Source organism: Hylobates moloch, unplaced genomic scaffold, assembly GCF_009828535.3.
Source record: "Hylobates moloch isolate HMO894 unplaced genomic scaffold, HMol_V3 SCAFFOLD_5, whole genome shotgun sequence".
In the NCBI taxonomy this organism is placed as follows: Eukaryota; Metazoa; Chordata; class Mammalia; order Primates; family Hylobatidae; genus Hylobates; species Hylobates moloch.
This window is the reverse complement of record NW_026652280.1, coordinates 5587233-5611254: the sequence shown is the minus strand read 5'-3', so window position 1 is coordinate 5611254 and position 24022 is coordinate 5587233. Positions and strand designations below refer to the sequence as shown.

At 49.4% G+C, this 24022-nt stretch overlaps 1 protein-coding gene across 3 annotated transcripts; it reads right to left on the bottom strand.

The window, feature by feature from the left end:
* Positions 1-1748: 1748 nt before the first annotated feature.
* DIPK1C (divergent protein kinase domain 1C) lies at positions 1749-23754 on the bottom strand. 3 transcript variants are annotated; one of them, XM_032152060.2, is made up of 4 exons: positions 23721-23754; positions 12337-13014; positions 8023-8187; positions 1749-2789 (listed from the first exon to the last, which is right to left on the bottom strand). In XM_032152060.2, exons 2-4 carry the CDS (start codon positions 12763-12765, stop codon positions 2571-2573), a joined length of 813 nt encoding a protein of 270 aa, XP_032007951.1. In that variant the 5' UTR covers positions 12766-13014; positions 23721-23754; the 3' UTR covers positions 1749-2570. The 3 variants fall into 3 exon arrangements, with proteins under 3 accessions (XP_032007951.1, XP_032007950.1, XP_058295734.1); XM_032152059.2 differs by lacking the exon at positions 23721-23754 and adding an exon at positions 22832-23058; XM_058439751.1 differs by lacking the exons at positions 1749-2789; positions 23721-23754 and adding exons at positions 7277-7381; positions 22832-23058.
* Between the last annotated feature and the right edge of the window lie 268 nt (positions 23755-24022).

Genomic DNA, 24022 nt, shown 5'->3' with positions numbered 1-24022 from the left:
TCTCTGAGAGTGTTCTGTCTACTATGTGTTATTACAACAAAACATGGAAATCATTTAGGGAGACATTTTCCTCTATGAGTGGGGTGTTGCTCAGTTAGATCAACCAGAAAAAAACTGATTTGTCGTATTCAAAATACTAAATATAGATATACACAGTGTTAATTTATTACATTATAAATAAAAGCATTAATTTGCAAGGTTTCAAAATTAAAAACAAAACTGAGCTTCACCACAATTTAAGAGCCACTGCCCTAATGGGAATTCCCAGGCAGGGATGGAAAAGGGTGTGTGTGTGTGTGTGTGTGTGTAACTGGGTAGCCAAACATAAAAGGAAGAGATAAAACAGCTCCCTTTCAGCAATAAAACCACAATTGTGTTGTATAATTATATATTGCATAGTCTCCATTGTAAACAAAAACATTTGTTTCCATTTTGGTTGAAATGAAAACTGTTTCTCTTTTCCAGACTGTCTTTGCTGCCTGCTCAGTGAGCTCAGGCCACTAATGAATGGCTGGCATCCCAGCGTCTACCCACGAAAGACCCACTCTGACCTCCCAGAGCAAAACCCCACTGTTTAAAGGGCACAGAGGGCAAAGCCCTGGTGGCTTCCCTCCTTCCCTCCCTCAACCTCACACCCGTCTTCCTGTAAACCTTTTGGCTTGTAGGCAACTTGCCTAGAAGGTAAGCATGGCCCAAAGTATGCCCCTGACCACCACAGAAAGGCATTGCACCCAGCGCAGCTCTGGGGAAAATAGGAGCCTCCACCCAATAGCCCAAAGCCTGCCCTTTCTTTTGGAATCCACTAGTCCTAGGCCCGGCCGTCGAACTTTGGTTTTAATTTACTTGTGCCACAGGGTGACTGACATGGGTTTTTTTCTTCTTGCTAGAATACAATTGCAAAGCGAGTCTTCATGTCCATGATGAGGAGGCCCTCTATGGAACTTGGTGTCATTTGGAAGATCCCCAGTGGTGATGGGTAAGAATAGCAGCTGGCAGTGGGCCTTCCAACAGGTCTTTGGAAAAGGCAGAATATAGAGCTGGGGCCTCTGATCATCCTAGTCCCTCACACGCCATTTCTCAGCGTGCCCTGAAGGGCAGAGTCAGTAAATGTGACCCCAAAGTCTGGAAGAAGGCACTCCCGTTTCTCTGGTTCAGAAAGGGGCTGCAGGCCAAGATAAGAGACCATTTGGAATGTATCAATTTGTGACTTTCACAACATCCGATTAATTTGTCTTCTTTAATATGTAAACTGCCAACATGACTTCCTGATTCTCTCATCTTTCTCGATTTCCCTTTTCATGGGATTTCTGAAAAGGGGTGACCCGTTGGTTTGAGCACTCGTGGGTCACAGTTATGGGTAGAAACTAGGTCCCTTTAAGTGAAAGCTCACTGGCTCCACCTGGCCCGTCCCCCTGCCTGTATTTTGCTGGAAGAGCCTCCTTGGGATCACCACTGATGAGCGTATCATGCCGCCGTATGATTTGATGCCTATCACTTGGTCTTCCATCCATCAAAAGAAAGGTGCTGGTCTCTGGTCCTGCCTGGAGTCAATGCTGACCTCGGCATTTGCTCTACTTTCAATTTTCTCTGGAGGTGAAGACAATGCTGCATCAAGCCAACCTACAAGTCCCCGCCAAGGGGAAGGAGTATTGCAATATGGGGCTCCCTAAAACCCATCCATAACCTTGGTGGATTCCACAAAATGCAAAATACTATAAGCTGCCGTTACACACGCTCTCCAGTGCAAACTACATTCCCTAAAGATGCAATTTATTTTCTTTTTATTGTATTTAATTCCAAAAGAAAGGTCACACTTCTTTGCTAGGTAGGCAAGCTGTTCCGGAGGACACACTAGAGAAAGCAGCACTCCCCACCCTAACCCACATCCCCAACACACTCACCTGCCCACACTCACACAATCACATACACATGCCCACACTTATATACACATGCTGACACCCGTGCACACACTCATTCACACTCATACACATTCACACTCAGGCATACTCGTACTCCTCATGAGCACACCACACTCACCTGTGCACACTCACACACATGCAGACACTCATGGGCACACTCACACACATGCAGACACTCATGGGCACACTCACACACATGCACTCATGGGCACACTCACACATGCTGACATGCTCATTTGCACCCAGACACCGGCATACACATTCATTTGCATGCACACACACACACTTTTTAACGTGGTAACGATTTACAGGAAAGAACAGCTGGAACTCATGCTGGGATAACCAGGTACAAGTGCTCTCTGCAGAGAATAAGCGCACACAGGTTTGTGTCTTCTGACCGAGAGCCCTCCTGAAGGGAGGTCTGTACCTCCTCCCTCCACTCATTTTACATAAGGTGACAGGTCAGAGGCCAGGGTGGGACCAGAGCGAGGGAGCACCGTCTCTGGCAGCAGCACTTGCCAATCCACACTGTGGAGGCCAGAACAGCACCCCAGAGAGCAGGGGGGAAACGGCTCATCTTTAAAACAATGGCAGAAGAAATCCAGCAAAGGTCACTTTTCCTGTCTGAGCATGTTTAAGGCCAGAGAGTGGCTACTTCTCTGCCTCCTGCAGCTCCCTCAGCGTGGCTTGGAGGAGTCGGTGAAGCTTCCAGAACACGCTGGGGGCTGCTCTCCGGGTGTTCCCGCTGGGGACCCCAGGGTCTGCACATTCCTGCACCGCCTCCTGTAACTGCAGCTGAAGCTGGAAAGAGACCGCAGAGCTCTTGAGAGGTGCGGAAAACCAATGGCGAAATATTTTGTCACAGATGACCTGAGGGAATGAAGAGTGGACAGTTAATTTAGGGCAGCAAATCCTCCTAAAAGCTTCCCAAGCCCAGGATTGGTTCCGAAACAGATCTCAGCTTCTCTCCCACCCCCACCCCCATCCTTCAGGGAGCGCACTCCAGAGACCATCCGATTTGGAAACATGCCTTCACTTCTGCCCCTTAAACCCTTCAGCACCATGAACAAACGACGCCTCTGAGAGGAGAAGCCGACGTCTGTGTGAGGCAGAAACTTCCCTTTCCAGCCCCCTAGCAGATGGATGAAGTTCTGGGTGACACTGTAACAGGACTGGACACCTTTCTAGGGAGGAAGGGAAGCAGAAGTCAAGTCACAGACAGTCACCGCTGCAGGAGTTGGTCCTTTGCAGGCCTGAGGGAAGCCAGCTTTGCTGTCACCACCTGGAGATGAGATTTCTTATCCACAAGCCGGTCCTAGTGACCGCAATGACCATCTGACCGGGTCATCCAGAGGGCCAAATGGTGCGTGAGGGAGAAGTGTGTGAACTTGTGTGGCTGCCTGTAAGCACTTTAAGGCTCATGAAACAAAGGTATATTTGACAGAAAAGACTGCAGGCATAAGGCTCTTTGAAGGCTCTGTGAAATGTGTTATTCTAGAAGCAGAGGTAAAAATTAGACCCTGTCTTTAATTCTAATCGGGTATGAAATTCAATGATGCTGAGGATCACTAGAAATTTCTCCCTGTAAACATGTTGTTTGTCTTATAGCTCCTACAGCTCCCCCCACATTGGGAGAAATGACCTGCGAGCTGCATGATGCATCATGCTTTATTTCTCTTTATCACACGTTAAATCAGACTCAATTAACAAATGCCTCCATTGTAAAGAGCTACTGCTTCATAGAGGACAAAAACCTTCAACTTCCATTTCACAATCCCTGCAAAAGCAAGGATTCTTTTCAAAGCCTAATTATGGTTTTTTTAAAATAGAGAATACATTTTCATGTGCAAAATTTAAAATGTTCTTAAGGCTAGACCGTGATCTCAGGCTCCACCTCGCCCCGATGCTCAGCTCCCTCTCTGAGAATGAGACATTCTTTGACACACACATTTCCTTTTTCTTTTATTTTACACATAGGTAATATGTTGTACACACTGTTCTCAAACTTCCACCCCCATTTGTATGAGGGGGATCCCTCGAAATTGATTTCTTTTTCTTTTTGAGACAAGGTCTCACTCTGTGACCCAGGCTGGAGTGCAGTGGTGCCATCTTGGCTCACTGCAACTTTGACCTCCTTGGTTCAAGCGATCCTCCTACCTCAGCCTCCTGAATAGCTGGGATTACAAGGGCATAGCACCATGCCTGGCTAGTTTTTGTATTTTTTGTAGAGACAGGGTTTTGCCATGTTGTCTATGCTGTTCTTGAACTCCAGGGCTCAAGTGATTCACCCGCCTTGGCCTCCCAAAGTGCTGGGACTACAGGCATGAGCCACCGCGCCCAGCCATTCCCTCCAAATCAGTTCTTATGAGGATATTCCATGTGATTTAATGGCTACTTCTGAAATGTGTGCATGTGTCATAAGTTATTTAACCAGTTCTCTATTGATGGAATTGAGGTTGCATAATAACTTTTGCGATTATGAACAATGCTGCAATAAACGTCTTGCAGATATATGCTATTGCATTTTGTGCATGTGACTACATTTCTAGAAATAGGATTTCTGGGTCAAAGGGCATGTGCATTTTTTGTTTTGATAGATATGTTAAATTGACTCCATAAAATTTCTACTCATTTACACTCCCTGGCAATGTATCCAAGACTGCTCGTCCTCCCTTAGCCTCTCCAACGCAAACGCCACAGATTCATTTTGCCAACAGGTGGGTGAAAATGGTTTAATTTGCATCTTTCTTAGTTTGAGAGTTATTTGTGCTTCCTTTTCAATGAATGGTCAAGTTTATATTTTTGGCCTTTGTTGTGTTCATTTGTAGATGCTCTTTATATCTTAAGGACATCGCCCTTGCTTTAGGTTGGTTCCCCAGGAAGCAGACTCTAAGACAGAGGTTTGCATGCAGGGATTCTTTGAGGCCTGTCCTTGAGAACCACACTCTATGGAACTGAGGAAGAAGTAAATGTGTGGGGCTGGGGAGTCTCTATGGAGTTGTCCCTTAGTGAGGCACAGGGGGCTTGGTGTCGGGCCCACCCTCTTTAACCAATCACTAGATGCTGCCCCTGGAAAGTGGGTCTCCCCTTGGCGAAGCCAGTCCTGGGGGGAATGAGCCCCAGCAGCCAGGAATAAGGCCCTTCCACTCTCTACATTCCTGGTCTATAAGAAGAACTGCAAATGTTTTGCAAATTTTCTCATTTAACTTTTAAATTTGCTCTTTTTTTTTGTAATTTTATTTATGCCAACATGGGTTTTTTTTTTTTTTCTGAAAGATAATTGAATTTGTCAACTCTTTGTCTTCAGCTTTGTTTCATACTTATAAAGGCCTTATCTACACTAGAACAATATTTGAAACTCTCCCAGCTTTTTCTGGTACCTTAAGGATTTCATCTTTTTATGTGTAAGTATCTGAGCCATCTGGAATCTAGTCTGAGGTCAGGAGGAGGCAGCTACCACGGTGTTTGTTGTGCCTGGCCAGCCAGTTTACCAGCACCATTGACTATGCCACCTAGCTCTCCCTGCCCTGGTCTACAAGGCCCCGTTTATCAGAGCTAAATACCCGTATTTCATTAGTCTATTTCTGAGATGGTTTTTATTCCATTGCATTGATTTGTAAATTTATATAGAGCAAGAATTTTGGGGGTAATTTGGGTTCAAAATGCAGAAAATTAAGGCTGGGTGTGGTAGCTCAAGCCTGTAATCCCAGAATTTTGGGAGGCTAAGATGGGAGGATCACTTGAGACCAGAAGTTTAAGACAAGCCTGGGCAACATAGTGAGACCATGTCTCTGCAAAAAATAAATTAAAAAATTAGCTAGGTGTGGTGGCACGCCCCTGTAGTCCCATTTATTTGGGAGGCTGAGGTGAGAGGATCACTTGAGCCCAGGAGTTCGAGGCTGTAGTGAGCTATGATTGTGCCATTGCACTTTAGCCTGGGTGATGAAGCAAACCCTGTCTCTAAAATAAAATAAAACAGAAATAAAAAGTAAAAAAGTAAGAAAATATAAAATAGATAAAGAAAATTGTAATCCTATCTTTCAGAAATACTTGCTTTTGACATTTTGGTATATAAGGGATCATACACTTTTTTTTTTTTTTTTTTTTTTTTTTTTTTTTTTTTTTTTTTTTTTTTTTTGGGATGGAGTCTCGCTCTGTTGCCCAGGCTGGAGTGCAGTGGCTCAATCTCAGCTCACTGTAAGCTCTGCCTCCCAGGTTCACACCATTCTCCTGCCTCAGCCTCCCGAGTAGCTGGGACTACAGGCTCCCGCCACCACGCCCAGCTAATTTTTTGTATTTTTAGTAGAGACGGGGTCTCACCGTGTTAGCCAGGATGGTCTCTATCTCCTGACCTTGTGATCCATGCAACTCGGCCTCCCAAAGTGCTAGGATTATGGGATGATATTGTAAATATTAATTTGTAACCTGCATTTTTTTCACCTAATAATGCTTCATATTTTCTCATATCCTTGAAGAAAATGTAATTTCATTTCTAGGACTTTATTCAAAGTCAATAATCAGATATGTGCACAAATAAAATTGCTCAGCTAAAGAGCATGGCTATGTCTAACAGCCACATCCCCTCAAGAGAGAAGTAACTCACAATCACGTTAACAATATAGACACTTTTCTATTTCCCTGAAGCCTCAACTGTTAATTAATAGCATTTAAAGAACTATTCCCAATTGGTAAGTGAAATTTACTATCATTGGATTTTAATCTGAATGTCTTTGAATGGTAAGATAAAATACTTTTCCAAGTTGGTTGGCCATTTGGATTTCACCATTTGTGTATTTGGTGTCTGTTCTCCTGCCAGTTTTCTCTGTGTTCCTCTTGCCCCTTAATGAATCAGTAAGAGCGCTTTCTACAGAAAGGGTGTAAACTCAGCCTCTCATTACATTGCAAAAAGCAGGCATTTGTGTTCCCATTTTGTGGGTTGGGATCACAAGGCGGTGGATGCTCAGGTGAAAATTATCTTCTTCCCACAGATCAAGAAGAATGATTTCATGACGAACCCACATTAAAGAGGCTGGAATGGAGACGCCTCTGAAGGCCACCACATTCTTAGGCTTCCTGAAAGGGGAAATACTCAGTGATTCTTTGGCCCAGAAGGTCTGTGTAGACTCTGGGGTGGTAGAGTCAGGGTGTTTGGCCTGGCTGGGACCACTAGGTTAACAGCAGACCTGTCCCAGCCTTCCCAAATCATCCCCCATCACAGCTGATGCAGCACCATGCTGGGCTCCTCTCTCCTGCTCCCACCTCACCTGCGTTTTGGGTCTGCAGTGGGCTCACATTGGCCTTTCAGGTTTAAGGAATGAAGAGGACAAGCTACAGCGGAGGGCCCTCTAGGGGAGCGGGTTGGATAGTGTGGGTCCAGAGCCTCCCTAAGCCATCGCATGCAACCAGGCCGTGGGGGAGGTCTGCCTGGACACTGCGGGGCCTCCTCCGGGTATGATCAGCACCTGTGGGCCCAGATACATCCTCCCTCACCTGAGAGCCTCAAGTGAGGGCAGAAGGAGACAGCTTCTGCCAAAAGAAGAGAGATGCTCCAACCCTAGATGGGGGACCTGAGACCCGCCAGCCCTGAATGCCTGAACCCTGTATGTATTCCACTTGTAGCTGATCTCCTGGACTTGGCTCCTTTCTTCCTGTCTATACCACCTCCTGGTCCTGACCTCTGGCCTGTCTGGATGGTGGTTTCTGTCTAACCTCTAGTTAGGCCAGTGTCTCGGGACTGCTTTGCACCCTTCTCAGTATTATCTTTGATGGATTAGCCTCGGGGTTCTCATCGTGTATGTGCCCATGTTTATGAGAGGTTGTAGATACGTGGGGTGGAGCCTGGGCAAGAGGAAGCCCAGCAGCCAGCTCTGCAGGGAGCTCCTCATCAGATGCCCCTGGTCGCCTGACCAACAACCCTGGGGGTAGGCAACCAAGATCACATGATTGCCCCATCCCCACCGTCCTGCCTTTATTAACCACATCGCTCGGATGGACGGCCTGAAAATGTTGACCTTGAGCTCCACTGAGGGTATCTGAAGAGCTAGTGGGCAGAAACAGCCAGACAGCACCTTCTCTTCCCCCAGCCCTGGCAGACTCTGCATACCTGCAGGTTGTTGTTTACGCGCTGCGCTCCGCACTTGTTGACTCGTAAATCACATCTTGAAAAACAGTCAAAGAAATTGCAGTCTTCATCTCCTGTGCAATTTTGCTCAAGGATTTCCCTCATTTTAGGTTCAAAAAAGGCCATGTCCACATCAATAGCCACCACCTGTAATCAAAACAGCACGGGGCTATCAAAGGGCTACTGTTGGGCTCCGTGGAGAGGGAGACTGTTCACAACTTCTGTTCACCTCGTGCGGGTGCCACTGTCCAGGTCACAGGTGATCCCAGAAGTCCCAACGAGCCAAGAGGAAAACCCCAGCCATGCCCTGGGGAGTGAATTCATCCCCTAAAGTGTCTGCATGCATTTTCTTTTACACAGGCCACTGTCATAGCTACAGTGGAAGGCTTTAACTGCAAAAAGGACCTCTGCAGCCATGGGTGAAAGCCCAGGATTGGGAACTATCACCACAAGTATCACTTTTCATCTTTAGATGCTTTCTCAGCTTTGCAAGTAGGATCTCTGAGAGGTGTTATACATGAATTTCCCCTCCACTGCCTTATCACTTGGGTCTCTGACCTTCAAGGGTCAGGACTGTAAAAGCTGTAAGATACAGAGAATCTATTCCCGTGAATACAAGCAATCCAGGGAAGCCACGTTCGAGTGGCTGGTCTCCGGGTGTGATGGAGAAACTGAGGTGGGCAGTGCCTACGTTCTCTTCATGACACATCTGTTACCTGAGTCAGCTGGTTTCGGACTGACCAGTCAGACGACAAAGTAGGGGAAATATCAAAGTTCTCGAATTAGGACTGATACACAGAGGCCCTGAACAGGAGCGACGCCTGAGTTCCACTGACATCGTGAGAACCTGATGACCCCTGGAACTTCAGATTTATCTCCCTGGCATCGAACCAAACAGACTTCAAAACCAGAGAGAGAATAACTTCTAAATTATGCAGCTCTTCCTCTGCCACCTGGATGCAACAACAAAAACAGATGAGCTCAAACCTGAGAAAACCTGGAATCTGCCCAAATCAAGCCGTTTATAGCTTCGAGGTATTAAACAGCCACTAGGAAAGCTGATGAATTTGATGGAGTCAGTGGCATTTCACAAGCCTTCACAGGTCAGCATTGAAATATCAGCCTTTCTTTCTCCCCCTGGCAGTTTCAAAAAGAGTTGCATTTGTTGATCACTCCCTCTTCAATTCTACGCAGTTTGGGAGGCACCTTTTGGTTTTGGTTTTAGTTTTTCATTCAAGATTGATGCTAGAAGGCAATGAAGTTTCTTAGGGATTATTTAGTAAAACAGAGTAGGGGGGAATTATTTATTTCAAAATACGTGGAGAATAATGAAGATAAACAATATAGGACCTTTTCTCTACGTAAGGGGTTTTGCCTAATTACTAATTCAGGTGCTGTAAACAACTTCTCATTTTAATCTTTCCTATCCCATTATTTAGCCACAACAAATAGCCGATTTCCTTATTTACCCTGGTTAATGCACTAAAGTGAATAAGGACTATGCTAATGAATCTCCCATCTTTATAATTCATTACTGGGGCTACACGACTCTTCTTTCTATGGTTTCTGGCGATCTCCCCAGCCTCCCCTGGGCCCCTACTTAGAATTTTAGCTTCTTGCAACTTCTCCTTCCCATTTCTGATAGTTTCCTTCTTATCTCCCAGGGAGAGCCAGATTTATTTTTTAATTTTTAGTGTATGGGGTCTAGAATGGATTACAGCTGTTATAAACATAACCCTATGCACCTAAAATAAGAACAGTATTAAAAAAAAAACCAGAAAAACCTATATCATGTTTCTTAATATCAGGAGAATCATAAAGTCCTTCCTGCATAAAATTACCTAACTTGCCTCATCTTCTTCAAACTTCCTCCTGGCATCAGAATAGGAAGATGAATGAGAATTATTTCATTCTTCACCAAAAACTGTGGCCCTGGAGTAAGAAGCCATACCATCTGTCGGAAAAGAGCACTGGCTGGCAATAGTTTCGGATCATGAAGGTTCCTAGTTATTCATTTACAGCCACTGGACACATTCTCAGGATCTGCAAGTGAGCACCTGCCCTGCAGATGAGAGAATGACTGTGAATGACCAATTCTTACACCTCTGCTGGGAGGCGCCCCTTCCTTCTGCCAGGGCAGCCCAGCAACCTGGGCTCAAAGGCAGGACCCACCCGCCGGGACTCTGAGATCACTAGCTCTCAAACTTGAGCACGTATGAGAATCAACTAGGAGCCTTGTTTTGAAGACAGGGATTGCTGGCTCCCACCCCATCGTTTCAGATTCAATAGGTCTGGCATGGCGTCTGAGAATTTGCATTTCTAAATGAGCTCTCTGGTGAAGCAGATACTGCTGGTTTTCACTTAAAAGTTGTACAATCTTGGGTAAAATAACTCCTTGAACCTCAGGGTCTGCAAGAAGGGTCGCAAACAGGACTGGTGAAGGGGATTCCTCCTGCCCTCGCCTCCCTATTCTTGCCCAGGCTAAGGCTGCAGTACAGGTAAGAGCCCTGAGCGGTGCAGGACCAGCCGACAAAACACAGTCCGGGGCTAGGTTGAGGAGGCATAGTCATGATTTCATTGAACAAATATTTTCTGCTGGTGGTGTGCAAGATACTGGAGGCACAACTTAGGTGGCTCCCACAAACCGGTAACTGGATAATCAACAAGTATGTAGGTAAAAGCATCTGATGTCGCCCACTTGGCATCACAGACCCCATCGGCCCCAGCTCCTTTGAGAAGTGGATATCCTTGAAATTCCCTCAACAATTACAGCACCTGCTGGGTCCCACTCATTGATGCCCACTGATACCTGCTGGAGGAAGAAGGGAGTGACTGAGTGGCGAGAACTGGCCCGCAGCTGCCCGGAGCTGGGGGGTGGGGGTTGTGCGTGAACACTCCCTGACTTCCTCCCCAAGGCCTCAGTGTGGCTGTGGGTCATTACCCCCCGACACACATATCAGGACAGTGTCTGGGAGACGCACATCGCACTCAGAATTGCAGATACAGGTGAGTTCCCCCAGAGCTCCCAGCCCAGCACACAGACCTCCTGGAACCTCCCAGAACTTCCTAGTTATTTCCTTGCCACACTTTGAGGCACCCCGAGCTTGTCAGCCCGTCCAGGGCAGCAAGGAGCAAGGCATTAGGACAAAGCACTGACAAAGATGTATGATGCCCTTCACAGGAATGAGGACATGGTTAGAGAAGGGATTTACACCAGCAGCAAATTTAGTTTTCCAGCTGCTTTCAGAAGACCATGACACTCCTATGCCACCTGCCTTAGAGGCCATGACTGGCAGTCGCAGTGCCTGCTTTTCGTCCCTTTATGTTGCAACCATGCTGAAGAGCATGACCCCACCATGAGCCAGGTCCCACAGTGACCAGCATGCCCGGGTGACTGGAGCTAAGCTGGTCTGGCCGTTCAGCGGCCGGCACTGGCCGCATAAGAATGAACTCGTTACAGCAGGTGGGGGAGCAGAGCACTCCGCCCTCCCCAAACCCATCCTGCACCCATGACATCCCTGCCAGTCTTAGTACTATTTCCTGTTGGATGGTCCCAGCACCTGGCACAGCGTGAGGGCACTGGGACGATCGCAGCAGTATTAATCTGACCCATCAGTGTTTGCCTAGCTGGGTGAAGGGAGAGGGGTTTGTGTTACACGGAGACACTGAGGCTCCTGCTGCTGTTCTTCCACACCTCCCTGTTCTCACGCACCTGCCTGGCCCCACGTGCCCCGTGGTGCAGTGGCAGATATTTCCACCTGGCAGGGCTTTCCCTTGTGGAAGGCACTAAAACCCCATTTGTTCCTCTAGAAGTCTCACATATGGAATGGAAACTGACCGGAACCTCTCCAGACAAAAAGCACTGGGAAAAGTTACATGTTGTCACAGAGCATGGGCAGCTGGAGAACAGCGTCTCCACACCGGAGGCCACCCTCCCTCATCATGCCCTGCAGCTCCTTGCCTCCTGCGGACTGTTTTCCGCGCAAGTTAAACAGACCAGCAAGAGAGGTTGCTGTTACGTGAGCTCAAAGCAGCCACAGAGCTCAGATGAAGGATCCAGAACAGCCCTCTGCCTCCCACTGTGGCCTCCGTTCCTTCAGATTCTCACTCGAGATGCCTCTGTTCCTTACTGACACCCGGAAGGAAGCGTTCTGGGAGGTGGGAGTTCTCTAAGGCTACAGAAGCCACAGTAGTTTGCGAACTCAGGCCAGGAGCTCAGAAACCTTCTCATCTCCTTCCCACCAGACCCGAGAGCTCCGTTCTCCGCACATAAACACACCGCCCCGCGCCACTTACTGTGAAGTCGCTCCGGATGGCAAAGTTTTCCGGCTTGATGTCGCAGAGGTGGAGGCGGTGGGAAAAGTCACTGTCAAAATGGTTCACCATGTCCAAGAAGCTGAGTGCGATGTCACTGATGGCCTTGGCCTGGCCACCCCCAGGGGCACCTGGGGCCTGGTCCAGGGGGAAGAGTGCCCCGTGGTGGGGGCTGCCCGCGGCCAGGAACTCCACCGCGTAGAAGTGGCCGCAGGAGCCCAGCACGGGCAGCACGTGTGGGCTGAGGTCCTGCAGCAGGCTGAAGTAGACGTACTCCTCCTGCTGCAGCAGCGCCCACAGGCTGGCCAGCTGTCCCCGCCAGCGCGGGCCCCGCCTGCGCGACCACCACGACCCCAGGCTGCTGTTGGACAACTCCAGGCCCAGAGCGCTCTTGACCTCCCCAGCCACCATCAGGAGGAGTTCTGCCTCGGGGATGTCCTGGCCACCCTCCCCTGCCTCCTCTCCCAACAGGCTGAGGGGCGGGAAGCTGGAGAAGGCCTCCTCCTTGGACTTGAGGACCACGGGCCGGCCGCGCCAGTCGGCCTGCAGCACCTTCTTGCCCCTGTCGTAGTGCAGGCAGCGTTGGAACAGCAGCTTTCCCGCCACACACAGGTCCTCGCAGAGGTCCCCGGCCAGCGCGCCGCCCCGGTAGTCCTGGCACTGGAAGGAAGGGAACAGTCAGTCACCACGGGGAGGGCCTGGTGCCGTCCATCTCTCGGCTGGGGTTAGGGAAAGGGACAGCCTGGCCTCTGCCCTCAGGACACTGATAATCCAGCTGTGCAGAGAAACGTCAGACCTGTGGATTGCAGAGGCCACTCAGCCAGTGAGTCATTCAGGGGAAGGTTAAAGGAGCCACTCACAGTCATTACACGACTCAGTCAGGCCTAGGACAGGTCTGCAGAATCAGGACACCTGCGGCCGGGAAGCGCGACTTCCCATCGTTCAGCTGGGTGACTCTGGGAAAGCCAGAGGCCAGGAAACCAACAGGTGAAAGGGCTGGACCAGGCCAGTAGCTCTCGACTCTGGCTACACTTCAGGGTCACTGGGAGAGCTTCTAAGTCCCGCATCTAAGCAGCAAGTCAGGTCTCAGCAGAGGGGACCCGGGGAGCCCTATCTGCCCCCAGGCTTGACCACAGTAATGACCCTTCCTGCAAGTACATTCCTTGAGCTTACTGTTTTCCACATGAAATGGAGTGGCCTATAAAGCTTGCAGGCTGGAGGTTTGCAGATGTTTAGAGGAGAAGCCTGTAGAGGACACAAGTGAGCACAGGGCTCATGGCTGGTGACCTGGAGAAGAGGAGGGACCAAGGAGGACCCATGCAGGATGCAGGAGTAGGGCCTGTTTGCATCTGGGCGGCGGTGAGCAAGGCTGTCCAGGAGCCCCCGGATGGGGTGTTTCTCCTAAACCTCAGGAGGCCTTAAGATGGAGCCACTAGGGGACCTGGCCACCTTCCCCACCACACCACAAATTCCCTGAGAAGCCCGTCCAGCCTGATAATCCTGCCAGAGGCAGAGAAGGAAGAAGTGCAGAATGGAAGGAAGGAGAGGACTGTCATCCTCTTCTCTCTTCTGTTTTTCAGAAAATCTAAACCATGGGACCACTTTGATTAGGGGTTGAGTGTATTTCCTAATCCTGCCCGTTTCCCCGACAAATGAATCTTCCTCCATGTCAGCAAGTAAAGGCCTCTCTTCCTCCCGGGAACTTCTACAGCACATGAACAACAGAGTCACCCTCGTTCCTCTAAGGCCATGAGAAACACCAAATCCCAAAGCTGTTGTTCTCACCCCATTTCATTTGTGAGAAAGGACCTTGAGGGCTCCGCAGTAGCAAAGGGCAGCTTGGTGCTGGGACAAAGGATGGGGCCAAGGGCCACTGAGCTTGGATTCCTTGGTCCAACCATGCTGCCACATCCTTACCTGCTCTGGGCCTCAAACTCCTTCCCTGCGTCACACTCCCTGCCTCCCTGCATGGTGACTGTACCGGCGAAGAGGGAAGTGTGTGTGCACGCCACAGCGTATGCAAGAGCACCAGGCATCAGGAGAGGACTGAGAACAGCCTTGGGTTCACAATCAGATACTGCCCAGCCTCGCAGGTGGCCAGGTAGATCAGCTTTACCCATCCCAAGCAGATTACAAGTAGCTCCTTGAGGTCAAAAGCTGGGCCTCCAGCGTCTAGATGTATAAATAATTCCAAAATCAGACTGAGCATGGTGGTTCACCCCTGTAACCCCAGCACTTTGGGAGGCTGAGGCAGGAAGATCACTTGAGGCCAGGAGTTCTAGACCGGCCTGGCCAACATGGCTAAACCCGGTCTCTACTAAAAATACAAAAATTAGCCGGGCATGGTGGTGCACGCCTGTATTCCCAGCTACTAGGGAGGCTGAGGCAGGAGAATCACTTGAACCTGGGAGGCGCAGGTTGGAGTGAGCTGAAATTGTGCCACTGCATGCCAGCCTGGGCAACAGAGCAAGAATCTGTCTCAAAAAAAAAAAAAAAATCCAAAATCAAACAGCCTCTGAAAACTACGAGTTTTTCATGACTCATTTGACCTTATGTGGTGTCAAAACCCAGCTGAAAAGACACGAGCCTATTTGTGTCTATATGTGTTTGACTTGGTGTGAATTCGCATACATTTTGCTGTAGAATTATTAACTTGATTACTGGCACTGCCCCATATGCAAAATATAAGGTACTATATGATCTTTCTAACATTCAACAAGATTTGAATTTTGAGACACACGTGGCCCCAAAACAGTAGATAAGAGAGGGACTGGGGGCCTTTATAAACATTGCGGGCTAATCGTTCAAAGTGCTTATTGAAAAGAAACACTCCCAGTGCTTAAAAGAAGTATCTATATATTTTTCAGGACTATTTCAGGTAGTACAACAGCCTGAAAGGCCAATGCCAAGCTGTCTGCCCCCCTGGCTTCCTGCTGAGGGGGGGCTCCTGCCAGCTGCTGCATTTTAGATCTCTATAATGCACTGGGGTGGGGGCATGGGGGTTCTTGCTTGGCTAACACAATGACGCAAGCGAGAGAGGCCTGTAGATAGAAACTCATGAACCTGGTCCTGGAGCTAGTGACACCACCCTATTTGCCTGGGGCTGACTTTGTGTCTTTGGAAACCCACACCCGTAAGGAAGTTGTATGAACACACACTCACCAGCTGCTTTAAACACGTTTGGAGCTGTGCACCTCCTGTGTTCATCTTGGAATCGAACTCAACAGAATCTTGGTTAAATGTCAGTCTTTGGCTTTAACCCTGGTCACTCTTTCCCAGGCACGGGGTCATGAAAGGCGCATGGGAGGATCCGGACCCTTTGCGCCCAGCATGCTTTGCTCGCCATCGCCTCCACATTGCCCTTCGGAAGAACGCGGCAGCTGGTCAGGCTCCTCTGAGACCTTTCAGGAGAGCCCTGAGAGGTGAGGTGAGGATGAATGATAAGGAACTGAGGCCACCATGAGCAAGAAGATATAGATGGCAGGAAGAGTAAGGCCTGTTCATTTTACTTGTTGGGGTTTGTCCCCTACTTGATCTGGTATTTACAGAGTTTCACGTCTCTATAAATCTGATAAGAAAGTGCGAAAAAAAAATTGTTTCCTGATGTCCTTTTAAATTAAAAAAAAAAAAAGCTTCTGTGAGCATGATACCCAAAATAGTTTGATTCACTCCCATAAAATTTTATAGTGTTATCACATATTTAATTTAATGAAAAGTACTTTTGCATAAAGTAGGGAACCATTGAAAAAGAAAGAAAAGCAACAATAGGACTCCAGTGCAGCCAGAGGTGTGATCCCGAGCTGGGAGCTCCAGAGTCTCACAGTGCTGAGGAGGGGAGGGCGGGGAGACATGGTCCTGGTTGCAACTGAGAGAGGAGGCTCAGGAGAAAAATGTCAGAGATGCTGGGCCCGGTTTTCTATTAGCCTGTGAAAAGCAGAGTGAGGAGGGTGCCTACTGTGACTGCCAGGGCCCTCACCCCTCTCATCTGAACTGTGGCCACCATAGCCGCTAGCCATGAGAGACACCTGCCGGCCAAGAAGCCATCTCCTCTCTGCCTCACTGGGATTGGGACTGGGCCACCCCCAAATCAACAGCTCCAGCTTTCCCAGCTGTGCATGAGCCTGGATGGGCCACCATCTGGCCACAGCTGCCAGGTTCCAGAGTTCACGGAGCAGAGGGGACAGCCTTCGAAATTCCTAAATGACATTAGAGTGACAGGGCAGGGCCACAGTGAGGCTAAGCTTGGCACAGATTGGGTCTGCCTCTGGGCTCTGCCCCTGGCTTGCTGTGTGGCTTGTTTCCGAGTCTGGAAAATGAGGTCAATAGTACTGTGTCATGGAGTCAAACAAGGTCACAGGGAGACAGTCCCAACACAGTGCCCGGCCTAAGGTGGCTCGCTCAAAGCTAGTTCCCTCTCCAGCCCCGGTTAGGAAAGGATGGGGGGCAGGGCATCTTCTTCCTGGGGGAGATGCCTCTGAGCTCAGTTTTGAAAGGGAATTAGAAGTCTGCCTTAGCAGACAAGGGAGAGGACAGCTGAGTCATGGAGAAGAACTTGTGCAAAGGCCCCGAGTTTCAAAGTAGCCCTGTGTGTTCAGAGAACCAGAAACGGCCCCTGGGAGGAGAGGGCACAGTTGAAGCAAGCACCTACTGACAGGCTGGGCTGCGCCATTCGAAATGCCATTTCGGGTGTCTCCACTGGACTTACATGCTTCCTACCCGGCCTGGCCAAATCAACCTTTGCCCGGAAGCCAGCCCCACCCCTAAGTGGAATTCTTGTCTTCCTCCCCTACCCCAGCAATCATTAAATCATGGCCATGTGAGTGCGGCACTGGGTCAGGTCCCCACAGCACCGTGTTTAATACAAACAGTGCCTCATTGATGAAATACAAATCTATACGAGATTTGCCCCTGTGAATTTGGAGGGCAGTTCCAAACAGGAGTTGTGAGACATTTAGAACAATGGTATAACTTTGAATTTGGTATCCAGCCTATGGATTTTGGAAGGAAACATTCATTTTGGCTGTTTTTCTGAAGATCAGCACATTGACTTGTAAGCTTATCTCCCTGACGCCTGCTTCTTGCTGCGACACTGGGTATCAGAAAGGGCAGAAAGTGCAGCAGGTGACAAAAGCCCTGACCAGACCTGCCAGCTTCCACAGGTAAGGTCTTGGGTTTATAACCTAACTTTTCAGTATCCCAGTCACTGCACTTGTCCTAAGAGAGCATGTACATTACAGCAAAGCATGCCCGCAAACACACACAGCTCTTCCTCAACCTAAAACGGGTGATATCCCAACAACCCCAGAGTATGTTGAAAATGCGTTTCATACACGTAACCCACTGAGCATCATCGCTTAGCCCAGCCTACCTTAAACATGCTCAGAACATTTACATCAGCCTATGGCAGGGCAACATCATCTCATACAAAGCCTACGTAAAATAAAGTGTTGACTATCTCATGTAATTTAAAATACTGCCCTGAAAGTGAAAAGCAGAATTGTTGCATGGATCCTCAAAGTGGAGTTTCTACTGAATGCATCTCACTTTCACCCTGTCATAAAATTGAAAAATCATAAGTGAAATCATCATAAGTCAGGGACCATCTGTATACAAGTGTGGTTATGGAACATATGTTCCTTGGTGTCCTCTACATTGAAGTATTTTTGGCGTTTCAGTTCCTACTCTTCTTATGTGGAGTGCAAAATTCATCTCCCATGGCTTACCAGTGTTAATGTAAGTCTGCAGCATTGTTCTGCATGTCTGTGCCTGCTAAGCACAGAAAAAGATTTCATCCAGCCTTTTAAAAAGAACAGTCAACTTAATGTACAAATTGCAAGTTTGAATTTAAAATTTTCATCAGGCCAGGCACAGTGGATCACACCTGTAATCCCAGCAGTTTGGGAGGCTGAGGCAGGAGGATCACTTGAGCCCAGGAACTCAAGACTGGCCTGGGTGGGCAATATGGCAAGACCCCTGTCTCTAAAAAAAAAAAAAAAAAAAAAAATTAGCTGGGCCACACTTATAGTCCTAGCTACTTGGGAGACTGAGACAGGAGGATTGCTTGAGCTTGGGAGGTAGAGGCTGCAGTGAGCCACCCTGTCTCAAGAAAACAAACGAAAACCCCCAAAACTTCCATCATGTTAAAGATAATAGTAGAATTATTTTATTAGCAGCATGTCCTGTTGAAATAGCTGTTTTTTTTTTTTAACTCAATAGAAGTAGTTTATGCAGGTCCATTTTAAAAATCGGTCTTTCTCAGACTCCTTCTGTGCACAGGAGGAGTTCCTAAGGCCAGCTTAAAGACAGGTACATTTTTGTACCCAAATGTGTGCACATATAAAATCCACAGGTATTGCAGTTGAAAATAAACTGAAAAAAACAAGTTAAAGTCTCATTGCAGCTAACTCTGGCGTGCTTTTAAAATTAATTACATTTGCAGCGGATTTGTGCTTCTCATGGATGTGAAAATATCCACACAGATGCACATTCCCATCAAATCAGCCCCAGCTTTGGTAAGAAGCACTCTTTGCAATCGTTGCTTAGTATCGGGACTCTAATTTATGTCATGGTTCTCAGGCAAAAATAAAACCTGTCCACTCTAGTCTAGAAAAACTGTTGATAAGGTCCCAGAGGTCGTGTCTGAGGGCTGGGTTTTCTTTTGTGTGTTTGTTTTTAAGGAGCATTAAGCTCTATGCAGTTAGCAACATGCATCCTTGACAGTGGTATTCTTTCCCGAAGCAGCTATGCTGTGCTTTGCAGAATCTCAGCTCAGCTCGTCCACTGTGTAAGCGCTCCCTACTTTAGGAATGTGGCCGAGCATTCAGGCAGAGCCATTCGCTGCTGAGAAACCTCTCTGGATATGTGCCCTGGATGCTGTACTCCCATTGGGACCTTGGCAGTTTCTATCACAGCAGCAAAGAAAGATAAGCCTGCCCCATTAAAACCGAATCTCTAATGTACATGAAATTGCATCTAGACCTAACTAGCCAAAAGGCAGTTAAGCCTTCAGGATAACAGAGTCTGTGGGAGTATCTTTGACATGCTTTGAAAATATTCGCTATGGAAGGGTTAAGTATATGAGTTGTTATGTAGGATTTCCATTATCAGAGAAGCCGCTAACTGTCACGTCATTGCTACCATCAGACGACACAGAGCCATGTCCTGGCTCCTCACCAGATTAACCATGTGAAGCAGAGCAAGTCACTTCACCGCCCTGGGGCTCAGTTTTGCCATCTGTAAAATGGGGATACTAAAAGCAAATACTTCATAGAGGTTCTTGAGGGAATTCAGTGAAATAAGCCCCACGAAACAATTCGCACAGTGCCTTCCCGGAGGAAGAGTCAACAGGCAGCAGCCCACATCTTCAGCCTCTGTGTGAAGAGCCCAGCCTGCAGAATGAATGAGAAGCCAGGTGTGTGAGTGATCCAGCACCAAGCTAGCTCTCCAGCTGGCTGGGCCTGCTGACACAGCCCACTAGAAAAGCGGAGCTCCAGAAATCTGAGTGCACCTATTTCTTGATTACGGTGTGTTGTTCCTCTTAAAGCCACCATTAAGAGTAGCCCTAGAGTCTAACCAGGAAAATCCAAGCTGGAAGAACAGGGCCTCAATTCCTTTGGAACAATTCAGGTTGGCTCTTCTAGAAACTTGTCAGTGGGATGTGGTTGGCTAGAGGGGAACCTCCCTGGGGAGGTGGAGTGTGGGCTTGGGGAGAACATGGAGACCTCTGCCCCCCATCCCCTGACTCGCCCCTAAGCTTTTTCCACTGATTCTTTTATCCTACAGGTGGGTTCACCCCTGGCAGGCCAGCAATGCCCCCCGCCAGGCGAGAGCCTGGGAACACTGGCAGCCACCCGCTACCAGGGGCGGGGAATCCACCACAACTCCCTGGGCTCTGCCAGAAAGTCTCCCTTCGGCCCAGCTGACAAAGTGGTTTCTTCTGCGCTCCGGTATTCAGAGTGAAAGCTAATGAGAGTCTGGAGGCCCATCAGGAAAATAACAACCCGTTTTATTATTAAGGATAAAAGCCAGGCAGAATGAATTGGAAAGTGCCGGGGGAGCGGAGACAGAGGCTCAATTCAGTTCAAGTCCTCGGAAGCCACAATGCCAACCTCTACTTGGCAACTCAGCCCAGCAGAGTTGGGATTGTGAAGATTCGGGTCGTATTTAAACCCTGTCCTAACTGAGAGTGTCCTGGGTAAAACTTGAGCCACCGCACTGTGTGGGTCTCGCACCAACATATCCAGGATGAAAACGGTAGAAAAGGAAGTGGCAGGAAGACGGGGGGGAGAAAGAGTTCTGCGAATGCGTGAGGAGTAGGGAACTCAAACAGGGCCTGTGGCAAAGTCTGCTCCCCCACAAACCAGTTCACGGAGACAGCGTCACATCAACACCTAGGGAGATGGATGTGGCCTCCGACATCGTTCTTTTGGCAGTAGGAAAGATTGCAGGCCTTCAGGGCAGAACCAATCTCCCCAGCTTTATGTCTGACTAGAAATGATTCCATATGGCTGCCATTGAAGATATATTGGTAAAGCCTCTAAACAGTATTGGTTTTAATTTATGACCTGGAATGCTGGGAAAGTTATGATTAGCAATTACTTAAATTATACTAGACGATTTAATTTCCATTATTAAGCCTTTCCTCATTTAACCAAAGGTAAAGAAATGAAAAACGGCATTTGTTTTCTATCTTAATCTAAAGGATTACTGTATTAAATTTGTAAATAGGTATTCCACTCTAGTTAAACCATCAATGTTTGTTTACTATAATTAGTCTATCAGCACTCCCTTCACAAGAAAAGAAAACCAGGGGAGAAAAATTTATAAATGAAAAGGATTTTTATGGGTTACTAAGAAAAATCAATGAGCTTTTGCAACTTAAAACTTAGTAAAACTGGCCTGGCGTGGTGGTTCACGCCTGTAATCCTAGCACTTTGGAAGGCAGAGGTGGGCGGATCACCTGAGGTCGGGAGTTCGAGACGAGCCTGACCAACATGGACAAACCACCGTCTCTACTAAAAATACAAAATTAGCCAGGCATAGTGGCGGAGGTTGTGGTGAGCCGAGATCACGCCATTGCGCTTTAGCCTGGGCGACAAGAGCGAAACTCCATAAAAAAAAAAAAAAAAAAGAAGAAAAGAAAAAAAAAACCAAAGCAACAACAACAAGACTTGCTAAAACTTCAGTGTAACACTAGAAGGGGTCAATAGAATCTATGAGTGACTCACCTACATATGTTCAATTCACGATGACACGATGACACCGGTCAGAATCAATTAGGAGCATAACTTGTTTTAGCTAGTATACCTGGCTCATTTTTTAAAAAAACAATTTCAATCTCACTTTAAAAATCATTTACTTTAAAAACCTTTGTGGTCCCACATTTTGAAAATCTACAATCTCAAAAGCCCCACTCATATGTAAGCAACTGGACTGAAAACTTCCCATGTGTTTCTTGAAGATTTTTTTAGAAAATAGATCACTTTTCAAACCAAATGCTTAGATGGTCACTATTTTAGGAAATGAATAATCGCTTAAGAAGTCATGTAAGAGTAGTTGCTACTGTCTTCCCCTTTCTGGGATTTAGGGGACTCCCATCTTTATTCAAGTCTCCTTTGCTCCCGAAAGAACGGCTAGCCAAGTTTCCAATCAACTAAAGGTGGGCGTTTCTTTCTCATGATGTGAGCCCAGCGCACGCAGCAGTCTGCAAAATGCGAAATGTTTCTTTCTCTCCCTAATTCTCCGGCTCAGCTGAGGAGCTGCTGGGTGCGAGCTTTCGGGCCCTCCCAGGTTAGGAGGCTCCTGTAGAGGACTAGGACCCGGGATCCGCTCGGTCCGAGACGCCTCCGCAGCGCTTTCTGCTCGCCCGCTGCATCGGTTCCCACAGACCGCGACCGCGGAGAGCCTGGGCTCTGGAGCGCAGGGGGGCCGGGGTCAGACCAGCCCTCCGCATGGGCTGGGTGAGATGGGGGGTGACCTGGCAGCTCAGGGTGGAATCACAGAACGCGGGCTGGGCTGGAGCGCTGCGGACCCGAGAGACAGAGGCGTGGCACCCCCGATCCCGAACCCCGCACTGGCTCGCGCCCCGAGCCTGGCGGCCTGACTCCGGACGCGGGCACCGAGGGGCTGTCCGGAGGCTCGACCAGACCCGGCCACTCGGATCAGACACGCAAACTTTCTTCCGGAGCTCGGGCTCAGGGGTGGCGAGAGTAGGACGGAGAGGCTGTCTGGGGACAAAGGGCGAATTCTGGCGAAAAGGGGAGAGACACCCCCAGCGCGCCCACAGAGCACTCCCGGCTGCGTCCCCATTCGGGGGACCGGGGCGTGCGCCTCTGGCATTCCACGCAGGTGTCGGGAACCCACGCCCCCGGCGGGTGCCACCGCCACCCAAGTCCCCGGGGAAGGCTGGGGAACGAGGATGGGTGTGATGCCCCCTCCCTGGACGCGCGGCGCGGGGAAGAGCGGCGGCGGGACCTACCAGCGCGGCCAGGATGCGCCGGCTCTTCTCGTCTGTGCAGCGCTCGGAGAGGACACCCGGGTGCGCGCGGAGCAGCAGCGCTGCCGCCAGCACCCAGCCCGCGGTCCACGCGGCGAAGGCGAGGAGCGCGCCCCGCCCGCAGCGCCAGCGCCTCCCGCACCACCTGGTCGGGCCCCGCGCGCCCGCCGCCCGCGCCATGGCCAGCCCGGCCCGCGCCCCGGCCCCACCGCCGCCCGCGCCCCGAGTTCCGCACTCGCGTCGCGGCTCCGCGGCTCAGGCCCGCTCGGCGGGGAGGGGGAACGGGGGAGGGGCCGCGCGAGGGTTGGGGCAGGCCCCGAGCCTGGGGCGGAGGTGAGGGGAGGGCGTCCAGCAGCAGCAACACCCCGCGCGCCCGAGCACCCGCTGGGGGTCCACTCGCCGCATCCCCTGCTCCACCCTCTCCACTTTTTTTTTTTTTTTTATCTTTTTGCACTTTTTTTTCCCCAAGAAGACCAGCTCCTCACTTAAACGAAATCCGGATAGATTCAATCCCCTCTCTCTTTGGGGACTGATTCCTCAGACTACATATCTTTAATTGTCACATTGCCCCCCCAACTTCTTCTCTGAGAGACTGCCAGGTGCCCCTGCCCCCGGCGCTTTTTACAGCACACCCTCGCCCCAGGGGGCTGCAGCGTGGTCCCCACCCGTTTACCTCTCCACTAGAACCGCCCTCCTCGGAGTCTCACCCCAACTCGGGTTTTCTCCGGGCCCTCCCGGGAGTGAGATCCGGAGCGTGCAGAGAGTCGGGGGTCGAGGACAGTCAATAGGTTCTGAGACGACCCAGCCCTCCCCTTCCCACGGGCACCCCTGTATCAAACCCCCCGCCGTCTCCCAGGCTGCACAAACTCACGGGCGTCCTTCTCCGGGCTACAAAGATCTGCTCTCTGGAAACATCTCCGCTACCCCGGGGAGGAGAACGCGTCCACTACATGTGTCTAAATCTGTATTTATAGATTCGCAGCATCATCCGGGAGAGCAGGCATCGGTGTTCGCATCCCGATTGTTCTGTAAAGCAGGCTGGCCCTGGGCCCACAAGGCGTCCCTGGTTCTCACCAGCATCCCCTACCCCACCCAGGGATGCTTCTCACTCCCTGAACGCCTTTCTCCAGGACAGAGGGAGGCGGCACCACCCCAGGGGAACTGTCACAGCTG

Excerpts from the sequence above, each read along its gene's own strand:
- DIPK1C (XM_032152059.2), bottom strand. The coding sequence starts at position 23,029 with ATGGCGCGGGCGGCGGGCGCGCGGGGCCCGACCAGGTGGTGCGGGAGG. Across the intron at positions 8,188-12,336 it reads CCATCCGGAGCGACTTCACA|GTGGTGGCTATTGATGTGGA; the intron begins GTAAGTGGCGCG and ends TTTTGATTACAG. Across the intron at positions 2,790-8,022 it reads GCGTAAACAACAACCTGCAG|GTCATCTGTGACAAAATATT; the intron begins GTATGCAGAGTC and ends TCATTCCCTCAG.